The sequence below is a fragment of the Molossus molossus genome, unplaced genomic scaffold (genome assembly GCF_014108415.1).
Source record: "Molossus molossus isolate mMolMol1 unplaced genomic scaffold, mMolMol1.p scaffold_m16_p_4, whole genome shotgun sequence".
Taxonomy (NCBI): Eukaryota; Metazoa; Chordata; class Mammalia; order Chiroptera; family Molossidae; genus Molossus; species Molossus molossus.
This window is the reverse complement of record NW_023425377.1, coordinates 81432493-81447917: the sequence shown is the minus strand read 5'-3', so window position 1 is coordinate 81447917 and position 15425 is coordinate 81432493. Positions and strand designations below refer to the sequence as shown.

General features: G+C 58.9%; 2 protein-coding genes across 7 annotated transcripts in view; one reads left to right on the top strand and one right to left on the bottom strand.

Annotated features, from left to right (window-relative positions):
- The first annotated feature begins 868 nt into the window (after window positions 1–868).
- On the top strand, window positions 869–3179 carry GPX4 (glutathione peroxidase 4). Its single transcript, XM_036241645.1, has 7 exons — window positions 869–995; window positions 1984–2078; window positions 2152–2296; window positions 2383–2534; window positions 2647–2671; window positions 2795–2854; window positions 2929–3179. Exons 1-7 carry the CDS (start codon window positions 912–914, stop codon window positions 2959–2961), a joined length of 594 nt encoding a protein of 197 aa, XP_036097538.1. The 5' UTR covers window positions 869–911; the 3' UTR covers window positions 2962–3179.
- A 450-nt stretch (window positions 3180–3629) lies between these two features.
- The window catches only part of SBNO2 (strawberry notch homolog 2), a 56530-nt gene continuing 44734 nt past the window's right edge, over window positions 3630–15425 (bottom strand). For all 6 annotated transcript variants that reach the window (XM_036241642.1, XM_036241641.1, XM_036241640.1 and 3 more), the window contains 21 exons: window positions 14642–14760; window positions 14244–14349; window positions 13377–13530; window positions 12303–12479; window positions 11718–11815; window positions 10957–11039; window positions 10372–10563; window positions 9933–10102; window positions 9350–9481; window positions 8781–8916; window positions 8537–8649; window positions 8349–8420; window positions 8161–8269; window positions 7921–7995; window positions 7692–7835; window positions 7141–7235; window positions 6967–7059; window positions 6680–6811; window positions 6056–6132; window positions 5582–5772; window positions 3630–5488 (listed from right to left, as the gene is read on the bottom strand). In XM_036241642.1, the coding sequence (XP_036097535.1) occupies window positions 5010–5488; window positions 5582–5772; window positions 6056–6132; window positions 6680–6811; window positions 6967–7059; window positions 7141–7235; window positions 7692–7835; window positions 7921–7995; window positions 8161–8269; window positions 8349–8420; window positions 8537–8649; window positions 8781–8916; window positions 9350–9481; window positions 9933–10102; window positions 10372–10563; window positions 10957–11039; window positions 11718–11815; window positions 12303–12479; window positions 13377–13530; window positions 14244–14349; window positions 14642–14760 (2947 nt within the window). In that variant the 3' untranslated portion in view covers window positions 3630–5009. The remainder of the gene's footprint in view (window positions 5489–5581; window positions 5773–6055; window positions 6133–6679; window positions 6812–6966; window positions 7060–7140; window positions 7236–7691; window positions 7836–7920; window positions 7996–8160; window positions 8270–8348; window positions 8421–8536; window positions 8650–8780; window positions 8917–9349; window positions 9482–9932; window positions 10103–10371; window positions 10564–10956; window positions 11040–11717; window positions 11816–12302; window positions 12480–13376; window positions 13531–14243; window positions 14350–14641; window positions 14761–15425) is intronic.

Below are 15425 nucleotides of genomic sequence, written 5' to 3'. Positions count from 1 at the left end.
CTGCTGTGGAATTCCATGACTTAGGTCCCAAGAATGCGGTGGGTCATTTTTCTGCTCTCTGTGGCCAAGTGCCTGAACCCTGAGCGACAATCAGGACTTGTGAGCCCGGACGTGGGGCCCCTCTTGTGCTGTGTGCACACCTGCCTGTAACGTTAGAAGGGAAGACGTCGCTGTCGCTCTGGGGTTGTTTTTCCTTGTAAGCACACACCTGGGCGGTCCAGCGTGTTCTCTGTGGGGGTGGGATCCCACAGAGCCTGTTCTATATTGGCGGCTAAAGAGATAGTCCCCAAGGACTGTGATTCCCAGTCCCCTCCACTGCGCGGTATGGACGACACTGCGGCAGCGGTGCACCTGCTCCGACAGGGGCACCCGCCGCTAGGTGACCCTCAGGCCCTCGCTGGGTGCCCAGAGATGGTGCCAAGCGCCCCCCCAGTCCCGAGAGAACGGGTGTCTGGACCTCAGTCTGGTTTTATTGACATTAAAAACAAAACTCCCAGTTTTCAATGAGCATGGGGCGATTTTTCTGCGAATTCGAGACCCCTCCCCTCAGGTTTCCAGTAGTTTCTCAAGTTGTCGTGCATTCCGTGGCGCTATGGTCAACTACCCGGATAACTGTCAACCGGCCACTAACGAGCCGCTTGCGTGAAGGCGGCCGCCCACCCGCCAGCGAGCATGCCTAGTCACAGACTACAACAAAACCGTGATCCACTCCGGCTCCGCCCCCGCACGCCCCTCACCCCGTCCTCCCAATGGCTGTCGCTGTCACGCGTCACAGCACCTAAACAGCCGACCAATGAGGGCGCTGGTGGGCGTGCCCTAGGGGGAGGCGAGGCGAGGCGCTCCGGCGCGCGTCCATTGGTCGGCTCGGCAAGGGGAGGAGCCGCTGCCTCCCTGGTGCCCCCGCCGCCGTGATGAGCTTCAGCCGCCTGTGCCGCCTGCTGAAGCCTGTACTTCTGTGCGGTGCTCTTGCCGCTCCCGGCGTGGCCAGCACAATGGTGAGCACGGCGCCGGAGGCCGGGCCGGCAGGCCGTTGGGGCGGGCGCGCGGCCTCCATCGTAGCGCGCAGGGCCACAGTGACCTTGGGTGGGAGCTCCTTGGCCTGGGCGTCCGCGGGGCGGCCGTGGGGGCCGTGGGTAGCCCGCGGGCCGGGGTACGGGCGGGGTCCTGGCTCGGAGTCTTGGCTGGGCGTGAAGGGCTGAGCGGTCGGGACCCTCGCACCGCTTAGAGGCTGCTGCGTCGGTACAGCTTTGGGGTCTTCTGCCACTGGTACCCAGGCTGGGGCCCGGAGAGTGGGGGCGCCCCTTGGGCTGGTTAATCCGGGGTCACGCGCCTCGGGGCGTCACCGCCCCTCCCCCGCCTTGTACGCCTCGGGACATTGTTTGGTGGCGTCACAGATGGGCGGCCGGGAGCCCTGGCTACCGGGCCTTTTGTCCTCCGGATGTGGCACTTGGTGGGCATAGGTGCGTCCGGAGAAGGGTTGGCATGGGCCGCGCAGCCGCCGGCTCTCCGCGCCGCTGCAGGCAGCGGCGCCGGTTGCTGGGCAGGCGGCGGCGCCGTCGAGCCCCGGGGCGGCGGAAGGCTCCAGCATACTGTCGCAGGAGGACACGTCCCCGGAGAAAGGAGCCCTGCCCTGAGAACCTGGGGCAGGCACAGCCCGCAACCTGGGAGAGTAACTGTTGTGTGGAGTATCAAGATCCGGTGCGCGCGGGGCCCCCACACTCGCCGGCGGCGCCCACCACCCACTGGGGCACCTGGCGGGATCCCCAACTCTCCCTGGGCCTCGGTGTCTGCGGTTAAATGCGCCCCGCTGCGTAGGGTGCGTCTGCCTTTGAGGAGGAGAAACCCTCACCTTTTTCTTGCCCTAAGGTCGTATCTTTCTCAGCAAGGATCCACCTGGGATCTCCTTCTACCGTGGGGACCACGGGCTGGACGAGTGGGGCATCCCGAGGTCCGCCAGCCGCTCAGTGCCCCCTTGCTTTGCAGTGCGCGTCCCGTGACGATTGGCGCTGTGCTCAGTCCATGCATGAATTCTCAGCCAAGGACATCGACGGGCACATGGTTAACCTGGACAAGTACCGGTGGGTACCTACCTGCCTGGTGGGGTAGGCGGAGGGAAGGTCAGCGGTTCTGACTACCCCATCCCACCTCCAGGGGCTTTGTGTGCATCGTCACCAACGTGGCCTCCCAATGAGGCAAAACAGACGTAAACTACACTCAGCTCGTCGACCTGCACGCCCGATATGCTGAGTGCGGTTTACGGATCCTGGCTTTCCCTTGCAACCAGTTCGGGAGGCAGGTGTGTAGGGTCTGGTCTGTGGAGGTGGGGACCACAGTGGGGTACTCTCTCCTCCCCACTCACCCCAGTATCCCTGCTTGCCACAGGAGCCAGGGACTAATGCCGAGATCAAAGAGTTCGCTGCAGGCTATAATGTCAAATTTGATATGTATAGCAAGATCTGTGTGAACGGAGATGATGCCCACCCTCTGTGGAAGTGGATGAAAGTCCAGCCCAAGGGGAAGGGTATCCTGGGAAAGTGAGTTGGGGGAAGGGAGGGTAGGGCAGGATGGCTCCCCCAGGGACGGGGGGGGGGGGGGGCGCGCTACAGTTGCCATGGGGTTCCTTATAACTTCTTGCCTTTTTTGTAGTGCCATCAAATGGAACTTCACCAAGGTAAGGAAGGGCATTGGGGGGCAGAACAGGCCAGGACTGTGTCCAAGGCCAGTGCAGTGCCCCCAGCCCTCTTACAGGGGTCCCATGGTGGCCTCTTTGTGCTAATACCGCCTATCCTGGCAGTTCCTCATTGACAAGAATGGTTGCGTGGTGAAGCGGTATGGTCCCATGGAAGAGCCCCTGGTAGGTGCTTCTCCAGGGAGCCCAATGGGGGTGGGACCACGGGAAAAGGTATTCTAACCCTGCCTTCCCCACAGATCATAGAAAAGGACCTGCCCTGCTACCTCTAGCTCCACAAGCGTGCACCCCATCCGAGCCCACCGCCCGCGCCCCTCGGAGCCTTCCACCCGGCACCTATGACAGTCTGTCTAAAAACCAGCCCACTGGTGGGACAGACCCGAAAACCCGGCGTGCACCCCTGCCGGAGGAAGGCCCCTCGGCCAGGTCTGGCTCGAAGCTCGGCACCCCCATCCTGGCCGCCTTGTAGGAATAAAACGTACAAATTGGATTGCTGGGTGCTTCTGCCTTCCTGGGAGGTCATGAGGGTGGAGTTCCCTTGAGGTTCAGAGGACTGCTGCACCCACCCTGCAGCCCTGCTTCTAATCTTGGCAGCCCCACCCCTTAGGCACTGGCAGAGCTGATCCTGGAGGCACTAATTCCTCCTAACTGATGCTATTCCTAGCCCAGAGTTATAACCTGACTCCAGGCAGTTGTTTGGGGCCTGCCCAAGGTGGTGGTCTTCCCAAGTGGGCTGAGGTAGGAGGGTCAGGGGAGACAGTCACCCTGAGCCCAGCATCCACCAAGCTGCTCCCTGGCTGCTCAGAGCCATGCTGGGCAGGGCCTGTTCAACAGACTGGTATCTGTATGGACCCTAAACCAAGGTACCCAAGCCTGTTCATGGTCCTCATTTGGTGTAAACAGGGAGCAGTTGTTTACAGTACTCCCTAGGAGGGTGGGGAATAACTTGAGGCCAGCCAGTGGGGAGTGGCATTGTTGGAGAGTGACTGGGACCCTCCACCCCCAGTGGGGAAGCCAGCAGTAGGGTGGGGACCTGCAGAAGGTGGCTCCTGCTCACTTATCAGCTTCTTGGCTGGGGGCAGCTCCCTGCCCCTGGGCCAGAGGCCTAGTGTGCTCCCCAAAGCTCCCAGGAGGGAGCTGGTGTCCACTCCTGCTTTCTAGACCAGACCCAGCTCTTGAACCCTCCTGTCCCTGGGCTACCCAGCCTACTGGAACCAATAAGCCCTGACGAAGCCCTGGGAGAAAACTGGGACCAAAGCCCTGCACACCAGAAGTCCAAGGAACTGGTCTCACCTCAAGGGTCCCAGGTGGGCTTTGTGTCTCTAGTGGATAGGAGGCAGATACTGTCTGGTCCAAGTCACCACAAGCCTGGCTCAGCTGGTCCAGAGGCAGGTGACTTAATGCTGGTACCAGGACCACAGTGGACAATAGCCCTATTGGGTGGATCTGTCTTTCCCACCTGGCTCGTCATCCACAGGACCAGTGAGTGGTATGAACCCTTGTGACCAGAAGCAATGGCCTAGAGAGAAATGTCTGAGCAGCCACCCTGACCTCATTTCCTAAAAGCAGGTCTGGGCACCCCCCACCGTCCTTCCATACTGCCCCTTTGGGCCAAGGGAGCAGACAGCCCAGGAAGTAGTGAAAAGGCACATATATTTAAAAAAGATCTTTTTACATATATACACATGAATTATAAATACACATAGAAACCAGGGGCCGCCCACCCCTCCCAACTCCACAGGCAGATTCTGGAGCCTGGAAGAGGCAGCTGGGCAATAATTTAGGGAGCAGAGAGCAGGTAGGGGGGATTGCATATATTAATGGGGGGTCTGCCCCAGATAGCCTCCCAGAGACAAAAGCCCTGAGAACTGGGGGTTTCCTGAGTTTCCAGCTCTTGGGGCCACCCAGTTTTGTATATTTCAGGGGTTCTGGCATTTCTAGGCCTGAAGGGGGGGTGGGCTGGGGAGGGGAGCCCTGCCCAGGCCTGGAGGGCAGGATAGGGGAGGCACAGAGGGCAGCTCCACCCCCAGGCCCTGCCTGAGCCCCTGAGTGGGACATGCACACCTGCTGCCCCACTGGGCAGGGTGGCAGCATCTTGAGGAGTCTGCCCAGGCACCGGCCAGGAAGGCACTACAGTGGAGGACTTGGTTAGCTGGACGAGGGACGCCCCAGCCCCCCTTCCTCTCAGTAGTTGGCAGGGGGACCTGAGCCCTGCTCACCACCCACTTTGGTACAAAATCTTGTCTATGTAGATGTGGTGTATTACAGATAAATAAGTTTCATCCAGGAAGAACGCATGGCTGTGGGCCACAGCCCAGGCCTAGGAATTGGGAAAGGGGGGGCTGAATTGGATGACACTCTGTCGCTCAGGCCCTCCCCCACCCCCTGGCACACCTGCCACCCCTGCACCACTGCCCAGTGGGCCGGGGGGCTCCGGGGTCGGCACAGCGTTGAGGGAACGAAGCATGTCCTGTAGCACCTCCTTGTAGTTGATATTGCAGCCCTGGTGGACGAGGGCTGTGGGGTCAGCTGGGACATCGGGGGTGCCCAGCAGCAGAGTGGGCACAGGATCCTGGGATAGTGGAAAGGTGAAGGGTGAGGGCGCTGGGAAGACCTGGGCTGGTGGGCTGTATGTGAGGTCTAATACCTCTCCAGGGCCACAGGGCAGCGTGAGTGAGCGCAGGGAGGGGGGCGGCATGGGGAAGCCCTGGCTATGCACATTCTTGCGCTTCACATCTGCATCCATGAGTTGCAACTCCTGTAGCACACGGGGCACACAGCCCTCAGGAATCTTGATGCCTGAGGGCAAGTAAGGATGGCAGGTCAGGGCCATCTGGTGTAGAGCCCACCAACCATCATAACCCCTTCCTACTGGTATGTCCACTGGCTCACCAACTTGCTTCTTCTTGTCCTTGGTCTTGAGACGAACAATCTGTAGGTAGCTGCTGCTGGTGACATCAGCCATGACAGCAGCAATGCGGCCCCACACGCGCAATAGCGCCCCGCACAGCATATAGTGGTGCCGCAGCCTCAGGCCCTGCACACAGTCCTTGCCTTCCTGCACCAGCCGGCATGGCCGGTTCCTGCAAGGCAGGCAGAGCTGTTCAACAAGCAGGGCCCCACACACCTACCCTCTATGACCCTCAGGTTCCTCCCCAAGCCTTGCAGGCTCCTCCCCGATGCTAGCCCAGCTCATCTCTTTAAGTGCCACCTCCTGGGGGTCCTGGGATGTCCCCGATGCCCAAAGGGCCCCTGGCCCTGTGTGGTATATGGGGACCATCCCTAGTAGAGCTGCCCAGAGAAAATGGGGCAGGACTGTCTAATGTAGTGTGCCCCCCACCCACTCAGTCCAAGCCCGGCCCTCACCATGAGGTGTGGCTGCAGTGCTTCAGCGACAAAGTGTAGTTACTCTCCCAGGGCTCCCTGGCCTCCTCTGCCGACACCTAGGGGGACACAGTCATGTGAGACCCTGAATGAGAGACCCGTCAACACTTCTAATGCACAATCGGGGAAACTGAGGCCTGGAATGCCCCAGGTCAGCTCATCTAGAACCTGGCAGCCCCTTCCTGGTGGCCTGCTGGGCACAGAGGGCAGGCCTGGGGGCTGTAGAAGCTTCAGCAGGGAGGAGCCACAGCGGGGACAACTGAAGTAATAGGGATACATAAGCCCAGGAACACAAGTACCCTGGGGCCTTGTGCCTGTCTCCTCCCCTGCTTTTTTTTTTTTTTTATCCTCACCCGAGGACATTTTTCCATTTTTTGTTCAGGTAGAGTGGGAGGGAGAGAGAGGAACAGAGAGAGAGAGAAACATCAACGTGAAAGGGACACATCGAGTGGCTGCCACTTGCAGGACCGACCAGGGCCGGGGACAAACTGCAACCGAGGTACGTGCCCTTAGCGGGAACCGAACCCGGGTCTCTCTGGATCGCAGGCCGACGCTCTAACCGCTGAGCCAAACCAGCCAGGGCTCCTCCCCTGCTTTTGCCCCTACCCGGTGGAACTTCCGGCATAGGCTGTCGAAGGTTTCCAGCTGGCTCTGCCGGCCGATATTGGGCTTGTACACGGTGAAGAGCTTGCTGCGGTTCTGCTCAGCCAGGAGGCAGCTAGGCTTGTTGCCACGAGCCTGCGCAAGAGGTCTCATGAAGTTGGGGCAGGTATGTCCCAGGTGGGGTTCCCCACAGCAGACGTGCTGGGGAGGGCGTGAGGCTGGAAGCTGGACCTCTGCCCTTTGCCATACCCCCCTGCCAGCTCTATCCCCCCTTCCCCAGGGCTGCCCACCTTGTAGGAGAGGTAGAAGCCATCATGGGGGCCTGTCAGTTCCAGAGACCTGGTGTATGCCTCCTCCCACTTCAGGCCACGGTCCACAGTGATCTGCCACGGCACTTGGGTGTTAGAGGTGGGGGTGGGGGTATGGGGCAGGGGGCAGGTCAGGGCAGGCTAGTGTCCACTCACCTTGTAGAAGATCACCTGCCCATCCTGTGGGTGTCCAGGGGCCAGGAACACCTGCTGGCTCTCCTCGTAGATCTCCTCGATGCCTGGAGCCAGGTCTGGGGAGAGGATACCAAGGTGAGCAGGGTTCCACCGAGGGGCCATGTGCCCAGTATTGCTCAGTTGGCTCCAGGTATTGCTCTGGGCTTTGTAGGGGGGTGAGTGTCAATCCCATGTTCTCAGGTGTGCCGCAGAAGGGGAGGTTCCCCCAACCTTGCCCAGCATGCTAGATTGCTAGTGGCTCCTCCAGTCTGGTGGCCTGGGTTCCCAACCACCACCTATAGGCTACACATACCAGGTAAGACCACAGACAATGTGCCCCTCAGGCCCCCTCTCTGCACAGCTACCCTGGGGACAGTTAAGTAGGAATTGATGCCCTCTGCAGATTTTATGAATAAAGCTTTATTGGTATGAGGCCCCTTGGCTCTTGGCGTTCTTGGTGAGAGCGTGGTGTGTGGTGGGGTGCTTGTTGTTGGTTCCTTTAGGCCCCTCCCTTCTCCCTTAGTGGCACTCACCCAGGATGCCCATGTCGTATTTGCCCTCCTTCTTGTCTGCGTCGATGAGGTGGTCGAAGGTGTCAGAGAAATACTGGAACAGCGCATTCTGCTTATGCACCTCCAGCCCCAGGATGCGGTTGAGGAACTTGGTGATGGAGCAGTCTGGGGGGCGGGCAGGAGGGCCTCAGGCTATGTCACCCCACCCACTCTCCCTACCCAGCCCACTTGGAGGGTGAGGGGGACTCACCCTTCTCCACGTCTAGGCAGCCGGACCTGGACTCCCGCCCACCGATGCCAACCGACAGCAGACCCTGCTTCATGTCTGCAGGAAGGGGGGGCTTTCACACTTGCACCTTGCCCCAGCCCACCCGAGGTTCCTCTGCCACTAGTGTCCCTTTGGTGTGTGTCAGAGGATCTTTGGACACAAATCCACTCTACCAATCCTGGGGCCCCAAACTGGTCCCCCAGGGAGACACCCCCAGCTCACCCCGGAAGAAGGCGGCGTCCCCTCCTGGGTAGCCCTGGGGCAGGGGCACCTTGTTCTCCATCTGGCTTAGGATGGTGTTGAGGACGCAGCTGAGGGCCCGGGCGCCGTACTAAGCAGAGGGGCCAGGTCAGAGGCTGAGCCAGGGCACCCATGAACCCTCCTCTCCAGGCCCCCAACCTCCCCAGTACCTTGTTCTCAAAGTTGTACTTGCTAAGGTCTCGGGACTCAGTGGCACGGCGGTCCCCATGTGTCAGAGCCCCCTATCAGGGATGGGGAACCGTCACATCTTTCCCCACTCCCCTCCTCAGGGATCTCTTCCCACAGCCCCCCTCACCAGCTCCCACCCAACTTACCCTGGCCCAGCCTGCCCACTCACCAGGCTCTCCAGTCGCTTGGCGACAATGGAGGCGAACCTGCGCTCCCCGGCCAGCTCTGAGATGAGGAAGATGTATTCTGGTGCAGAGACTTGGTTGGACCGATGGGTTCGGCCTGGAGACAGGGGGGGCTCTCAGGGGCTGCCCCAGTGGGGCAGGGCCAAGGCAAGGACAGGCCTGGGGCAAGGACAGGGGGGAGGCCTGGGCATCCTGGGGTGGAGTATCCTGGGGAGGGTCAGGGCTCACCAAATTGCTGGATGGCACGGTCAGCACTCCAGGGCAGCTCAAGTGTCATGTGGACCCGGCGCCGCTGGTTTTGGACCCGACGGTCAGCCTGGAGGGAGACTCCAGAGCTGGAGGCCTCAGAGATGATGGCTACGAGCTGGGGAAATGCAGACGGGTTGGGTTGGTGGGGTGGGTAGTGGTTTACTCTTCCTCACTGCGTACCTCGCATGCCCTGGGTCACCCTAAACACATCAGGGTGACCCACATAGCAAGATGAGACTACATGGGGGTGCGGCCATGTAGGCTTAGAATGGAGTGTGGATCACCCCCAGGTTGCTCCTGGAGGAAGTGACTGCCTCACTGATGCCCACTTTCCGTCTCCTCAGGCAGCTTCCACCAGGACTGAAGGCAGGATGACCAGGAAGGCCTGTGTCCCCCAACTCAGGCATATGGGTCCAAGCACAGCACACTCACATACACAGCAACCCCTTAGGACTCAGGACCCCTGCACCTCCCCTGTCCAGCAGGGCCCTCATAAGCTCTTCCTCCCTGCCCATGTGTCCTGGCACACGGGTGCCCTGCTCCCATACCTTTTCCCCTCTCATGAAGCGCTCCTTCTCCCTGAGGTTCACGTGATCAATGGAGAGGCCCTGCTCCGCCCGAGACTCGAAGGCCACAGTCCCATCAGACCTGGACACCACACGGCCCTTCCTACCGGTCATCTGTGGCAGGGCAGGGGCAAGGGCAAGGGCAAGGGCCAGGCTGCAGCCTGTGTGGCTGACCAGGGGCTGGTCCCGTGTGCCTCGGTTTCCTAGTCTCCCCCCCCATTCCTCACCCTCAGCCTGTGCCCTGTGTGAGGGAAAGGGCTGTGAGCCCCGGTCTAAAACATGGACTCTGCCTTGAGACCAGCCACCTGGGGCCACAAAGAATCTGAGGTGGCACCAGAGGGACATCCCAGGAAAGAGACAGTTTGGGTGGGAAGGGAGGAAAGACAGGGAAAACTGGGGGTGGGGGTCCAGCCTGGGGCCTGACACCGCATCCAGAACCCACAGGCCTAGGGGCATGCCCCTCCTTCAAGCTGGACCCACCACCTAGCAGTGCTGGCAGGGATTTGGAATGGTCACCAGGGGGCACCAGAGCCTGAGTCCTGGTGGGTGCCTCTCTCTTGCTCACCTCCGCCACATGCTCAGGGCCCCCAAGCTGGTCTATGAGCTCGTCCAGGGTGTTGACTGGCAGCTCCCGGCCCAGCACCAACACCTTGGTCAACAGGTCCTGCTTCAGCCGCTCCACCCGCTCCAGGATGCCGGGGCCGTGGGAGTCCCGCTGTGGGGGGCACAGGGGGCCTGTGGGGCCGCAGGGTCAGGGGGGACCAGCCAGGTGATTTGCCCACAGCCCCTCACAGGACTCTGCCTTGGGTGCTCGAGACAAGGGGATACCTGCCAACCTCGGGGACAGCCAAGTGCAGGGAAGGTATGGGGGCCTAGACATTCTCCCTAACCCCAGACTTGTATGAACCCAGCTTTGCTGTTGACTGGCCATGGGGCACTGACCTCCCCTCGCTGAGCCTGTTCCCCATATGTAAAGAGGGGAAATGCTGGGTCACAGGCCTCACCGCGGTCATCAGCAGGGAACCCCACGGCATCCACGATGACCACATCATCATCCACCAGGGACTCAGGGGAGGAGTGGAAGTCGCTGTCCAGGCCGGCATCTGACTCGGTGCTGCTGTCATCACTGATTCGGATTACACCTCCTGCCTCGTATGCTGGTCTGGACGCCTTGGCCCCACGGCCCCTTGGCCGCCCTGAAGGGGAGGAGCCAGGGGTCACCTCGGCCCAGCCCTGCTCTTTTGTCCTGTGGGGATCTGGCCTGGGGCCCAGCTCATGGCAACTCATGAATAGGCAGTGTGGCTGAAGCCTGCCCCCACCAGTTCTCTCTTGGGAACCTGTGATTGGGGCACTGTGTGCTATTGCCCCCTGGGTGCCCTACCTGCAGGCTGTCTGTGGTTTCACTCTTCCCTAGCCCACCTTTGCAGGTGGATACTGGGAAAGGGCCACCCTGTGCAGCAGAGGGAGCAATGGGAGTGACCTGGGATGATGCTCAGAAAGGAGGGGCTGGAGAAAAGCAGCAAGAGAGAGGATGGAAAGGAGGCCCAGGAGGGCCACAAGCCAAAGCTGCAGGCAGGGAGGATGCTTACGTTTTCTCTTACTGCCTGCCCCTCTGTCTCGCTTTCTTTTGGTTGAAGGAAAGTGCTTCTGAATTAGTGACAGAAAGACGCCCCTGAAAGTGAGAAGCAGAGTTTATTCTCACTAGGAGAACGAGCATGCTGTCCGCCCGTGTGCAATTAGGTCCAGAGGACAGTGGGGCAGAGTCTCAAGGAGGCAGTTTTGCTACAATGGACTGGGTATGGGGCTGGGTGGAGCTGACTACCTCTGAGGGACAAGGAGGTGGACACATTTGGTGACGCCCAAGATCAGGGTAGGTAGGGTGGGTGCGTGGGGCTGGCAGCTTCCTGGAGAAAGGAGGTAATGCTGGGCTATGGGGAATGAGCCAGAATGAGGGGGTGGCCACGCTGGAACCTGTGCTCACTGTGGGCTGAGAAGAGAGGCTTAGGGCTTTGGGGATCCTGAAGGCCAGTCCCTAAACTTTGAGGAGTCCTCCTTGAAACAGCAGTAACTCTACATGGGGTGCAGGCTTCTGGAAGCCTCATTCTGAAATCTTGGGACCCTCCACTGACCCTCTGATCCCCGAGTCACCACAGTTAACCTTTGTGGCTTTAAAACTAAGTTGGGCCTGAGGTCTCTGAGGACAGGGATCAGCAAATTTGCCCTGGGCTCCCACAAGTGAAGTCATGGGGCAGGGCCAGGCTACAGATCACTGCTGGGGAGGCCTAGCGAGCCACAGGGTGAGAAGGGCCCTGGTGTAGCCACCCTGCCCACCCCCAAGGGCATCACTCACTCAGCGGCCGAGACAAAGCAGTCAAGCTGCCCATCCTTTTCATCTAGCACCTCCCGAGTCCGTGCCTCGCCTGTGGACTGCAGCCCAATGACCACGCACTGTAGGGGGTGGGGTGGAGGTGAGCCGGCTTGGAACCCCCACCCATGGCTCTGGAGCATGGCCCCAGAGGGGCCAAAAGGGAAGTCCCTGCAGTCAAAAACCCAGTCTGCCTCAGTCTTTCCCTCCTTCCTCCCCTTGGATCCCACTGGCTGCCAGGCCCTCACACACCCAGATCCAACAGGGAACTCTGCACTGCAGCCGACATTTGGGCTCAGCTCTCCAGACTCCCTCACTACTCTGTGTCCTATTTCTTCTGGACATGGAGAGCTATGGGCAAGACCGCTCCTGCTGCTACAGGGAACTGGGGTTAGGTGGGACCAGAACCTTCTGGACCTCAGCTCACCCCTGTCCTTCTGGACTCAGCCCAGCTACATTTGGGCTTGTTTGTGATTATGAGATGGACATTAGTGCCAGTTCTACCAACTCACCCCCTCAGGCACGAATGCAGGGGCCAGGGTGCAGCCATGAGGTCCAACCACCACTCACCTTATCCTGGGCTAGTTCTTCCCGGGCTAGCTCCACCAGCCGGCGCACCTTGGCGGCAACACACAGGTACTTGAAGAAGCGCTGGTGGGCTGACCAAAACTGACCCCACAGGGACTTGCGGGACTCTAGGCCGATCCAGTCGGCTGCCTGCTGGAACACGCCCAGAGCCTCGGCCCACTGCAACGACATGCCACACGTGGCTGAACTCACTACTGCCCGGCTATTCCCTAACCCTGCTGGAATGTGGGGTCGGGGGTGGGGGGAATCGTACATAGAGCAACACAAAGGTTCTGCCGATACCTAAACAGTCAGAAACACTAAAAATCCAAAACGTGATGCCACGTGCAGGCCATGATTTCAGAAAGGGGAAGGGGCATCTGCAGTGACTCCTGTCAGCAATCACTCAACTCTTGACACTTTAGACCAGTGGCTCTCACCCAGAGTGATCCTACTCCCAGGGGACACTGGCCCATGTCTTGGATATCTGTAGTTATCACAACTGGGAACTGAGGATTTTCCTGGCATCAAGTGGATGGGAGCCAGTGATGCTGCTCAGCACCCAGTAGTGCCCAGGACGGAGCCCCCCATAGGATGACCTGGTCCTGATATTAGTAGTGCTGAGGTTGAGACCCTGTCTTGGTCTAAGGAAAGGATACAGCACAGGCAGAGCCAATGTTCAGGGCTTGTCTCATGTGGATGTGATCTGACAGAGTGGACACAGGAGCCCAGCACACATGGAGGAGATAGTGAAGGCAAGGGCCAGGCCACAGCGTAGAGATATGGACATTGGAAACAGCCTAGGGACAAAGTGCTCGTGACATGGGAGGGGCAGTGGGGCCCAGCGGTGTGCTCACATCACTACAGTCACATAAGAATCCCCACCTTGAACAGAATTGAGTCTCTGGGCTCCAGCCAAAGACCTCAGCAGGTGGGTTGGCTGCTTCCTCCTTTCTGTAACCTGACAAATCCCTATAGCATCTTTAAAGACAGATGCTGAAGGTGACAGGGGTGTAATTCCAAGAGGAAATACACAATATGTCCATGTAGTCAGAGACCCCTGGCCACCCTGCTCACCAGTAGGGCTGCACGGTTGTAGACACGTTCGAAGGTCGGGTCCAGCGGGATCTCCTCAATTCTAAAGGTAACACCACTGAAGCTGAGCTGGCGTGCAATGTACATGCCACTGACCTTCATGTCCATGGCTACGATCTCCATGGCACCCACGCCCCTGTGGACAAAGACAGGGCTGCCTGAGCACTAGCAGGGACCTGCCTAACCACATGCTGAGTCCTATCAAGTGATGGAGTTACTCCATGGAGAGGCTGACACCTGGACCTGAGCCCTGGAGGGCAAGGAAGGGCCAGGTGCACAGAGAGAATGCAGACAGCAGGTGTAAAGGCCCTTTGCTCCCATCTGCCTGATCTTCCTGGGATGAGAAGGGGCTGGGAGGAGGTGTGGGAAAAGCAGAAAGGGGCTCTTTCCCCAAGATCAATGAAAAGTGCTGGACAGAAAAAGGGCAGGATTTGTATTTTATTTTATTTTTATTTTTTTATCCTCACCCGAGGACATTTTTTCCATTTTGTGTTCAGATAGAGTGGGAGGGAGAGAGGAAGAGAGAGAGAGAGAGAAACATCGATGTGAAAGGGACACATTGAGTGGCTGCCACCCGCACGACCCAACCAGGGCTGGGGACAAATTGCAACCGCGGTACGTGCCCTTAGCGGGAACCGAACCCATGTCTCTCTGGACCGCAGGCCGACACTCTAACCGCTGAGCAAAACCGGCCAGGGCAAGGATTTGTATTTTAAAATCATTCTGGTTGCTGGAGGAGTGTGGGCCGGGGTATGGACTGGGTACACTGACATCAGGCCTCTGCATGTGATGAGCAGGGGCCTCATGGGCTCTCCAGCCACCCGTCATGGGCAGGGAGGGGGCACTCACCTCTTCTCAATGGCGTGCAGAAAGTCCTCAAAGGTCCGGAAGGGCGTGCCCTCACCCCAGATGCCCAGCCGGCTCATGTAGATCATATTTCGGGGTTCAGAGGCACCTGGGGAGTTGGGGGTGGGAGTCACCATCAGCTCCTCCAACCCAGCAAGGTTTGGGAAGGGATAAGGGACATGGCACCAGAAATGATCTAAGGACCAGGTACAGGACCTGAAGGTCCCAGGAAAGTGCCCACAGCCAGGAAGCTAGAGCCAGTTGGCAGAGGGGAGCATCCATGAAGCTGTGGAAGTTATCATTGGCCTGGGGAGAGCAAACTCCACCAGGCCAGATGTTGCTAATCAATTACTACATACATGATCAGGCTTCCTCCCTGCCCCTGGCAGCTGCCTTCTCACCTGTGGCACTGGCGTAGACCACTCTGGCCAGGGGCAGCTTGTTCTGCAGGTCCAGCACAGCCTTGCCCATCTTGGTGGAGCTGGCATTCTTGGCTTTGTGGCACTCATCAAACACGATCGTTGGTGGGTGTGGGTTAAGGACTGTTCTGGAATGCAACCATCCAAGCCTGCCACTTTCTGGTTTAGGGAGCTCAGCAAGGTGGCCGGGGGGCAGGGGGCAGTGAGATCTGATCATGGGAGGGGGGCTTGGGGTGTAAATGAGAGAAACAGCCTCTATGTCCCTATGTGACTACTGATGAAAATGTGGCATGTGAAGGCCTTATAGATGACAGTGACACAGACATGCACCAATGAACATGAAGAAAAGAAAGCCTCGCCCTGGCTGGTTTTGCTCAGTGGTAGGAGTGTCGGCCTGCGGACCAATGAGTCACGAGTTCGATTCCAGTCAAGGGCAGGTACCTCGGTTGCGGTTCATCCTCGACCCTGGCCAGGGTCGTGCGGGGGGGCAACTAGTTGATGTGCCTCTCTCACATTGATGTTTCTCTCTCCCTGTCTCTCTCTCTCCCTCCCTCCCATTCTATCTGAAGATAAAATGAAAAAAATGTCCTCAGGTGAGGAAGAAAAGAAAAGGGAGCCTTTGAATAAGAGAGGTGGACTGTGACTTCCCATGGGGAGCTGGGGGGGTCTCTATGACTTCTCACAAATCTACACTGATCCCTTTAAAAAAAAAAAAAAGACACTGAAGAAACTGTAAGATGTAGGAAGTTCTTAATATATTTTTGTT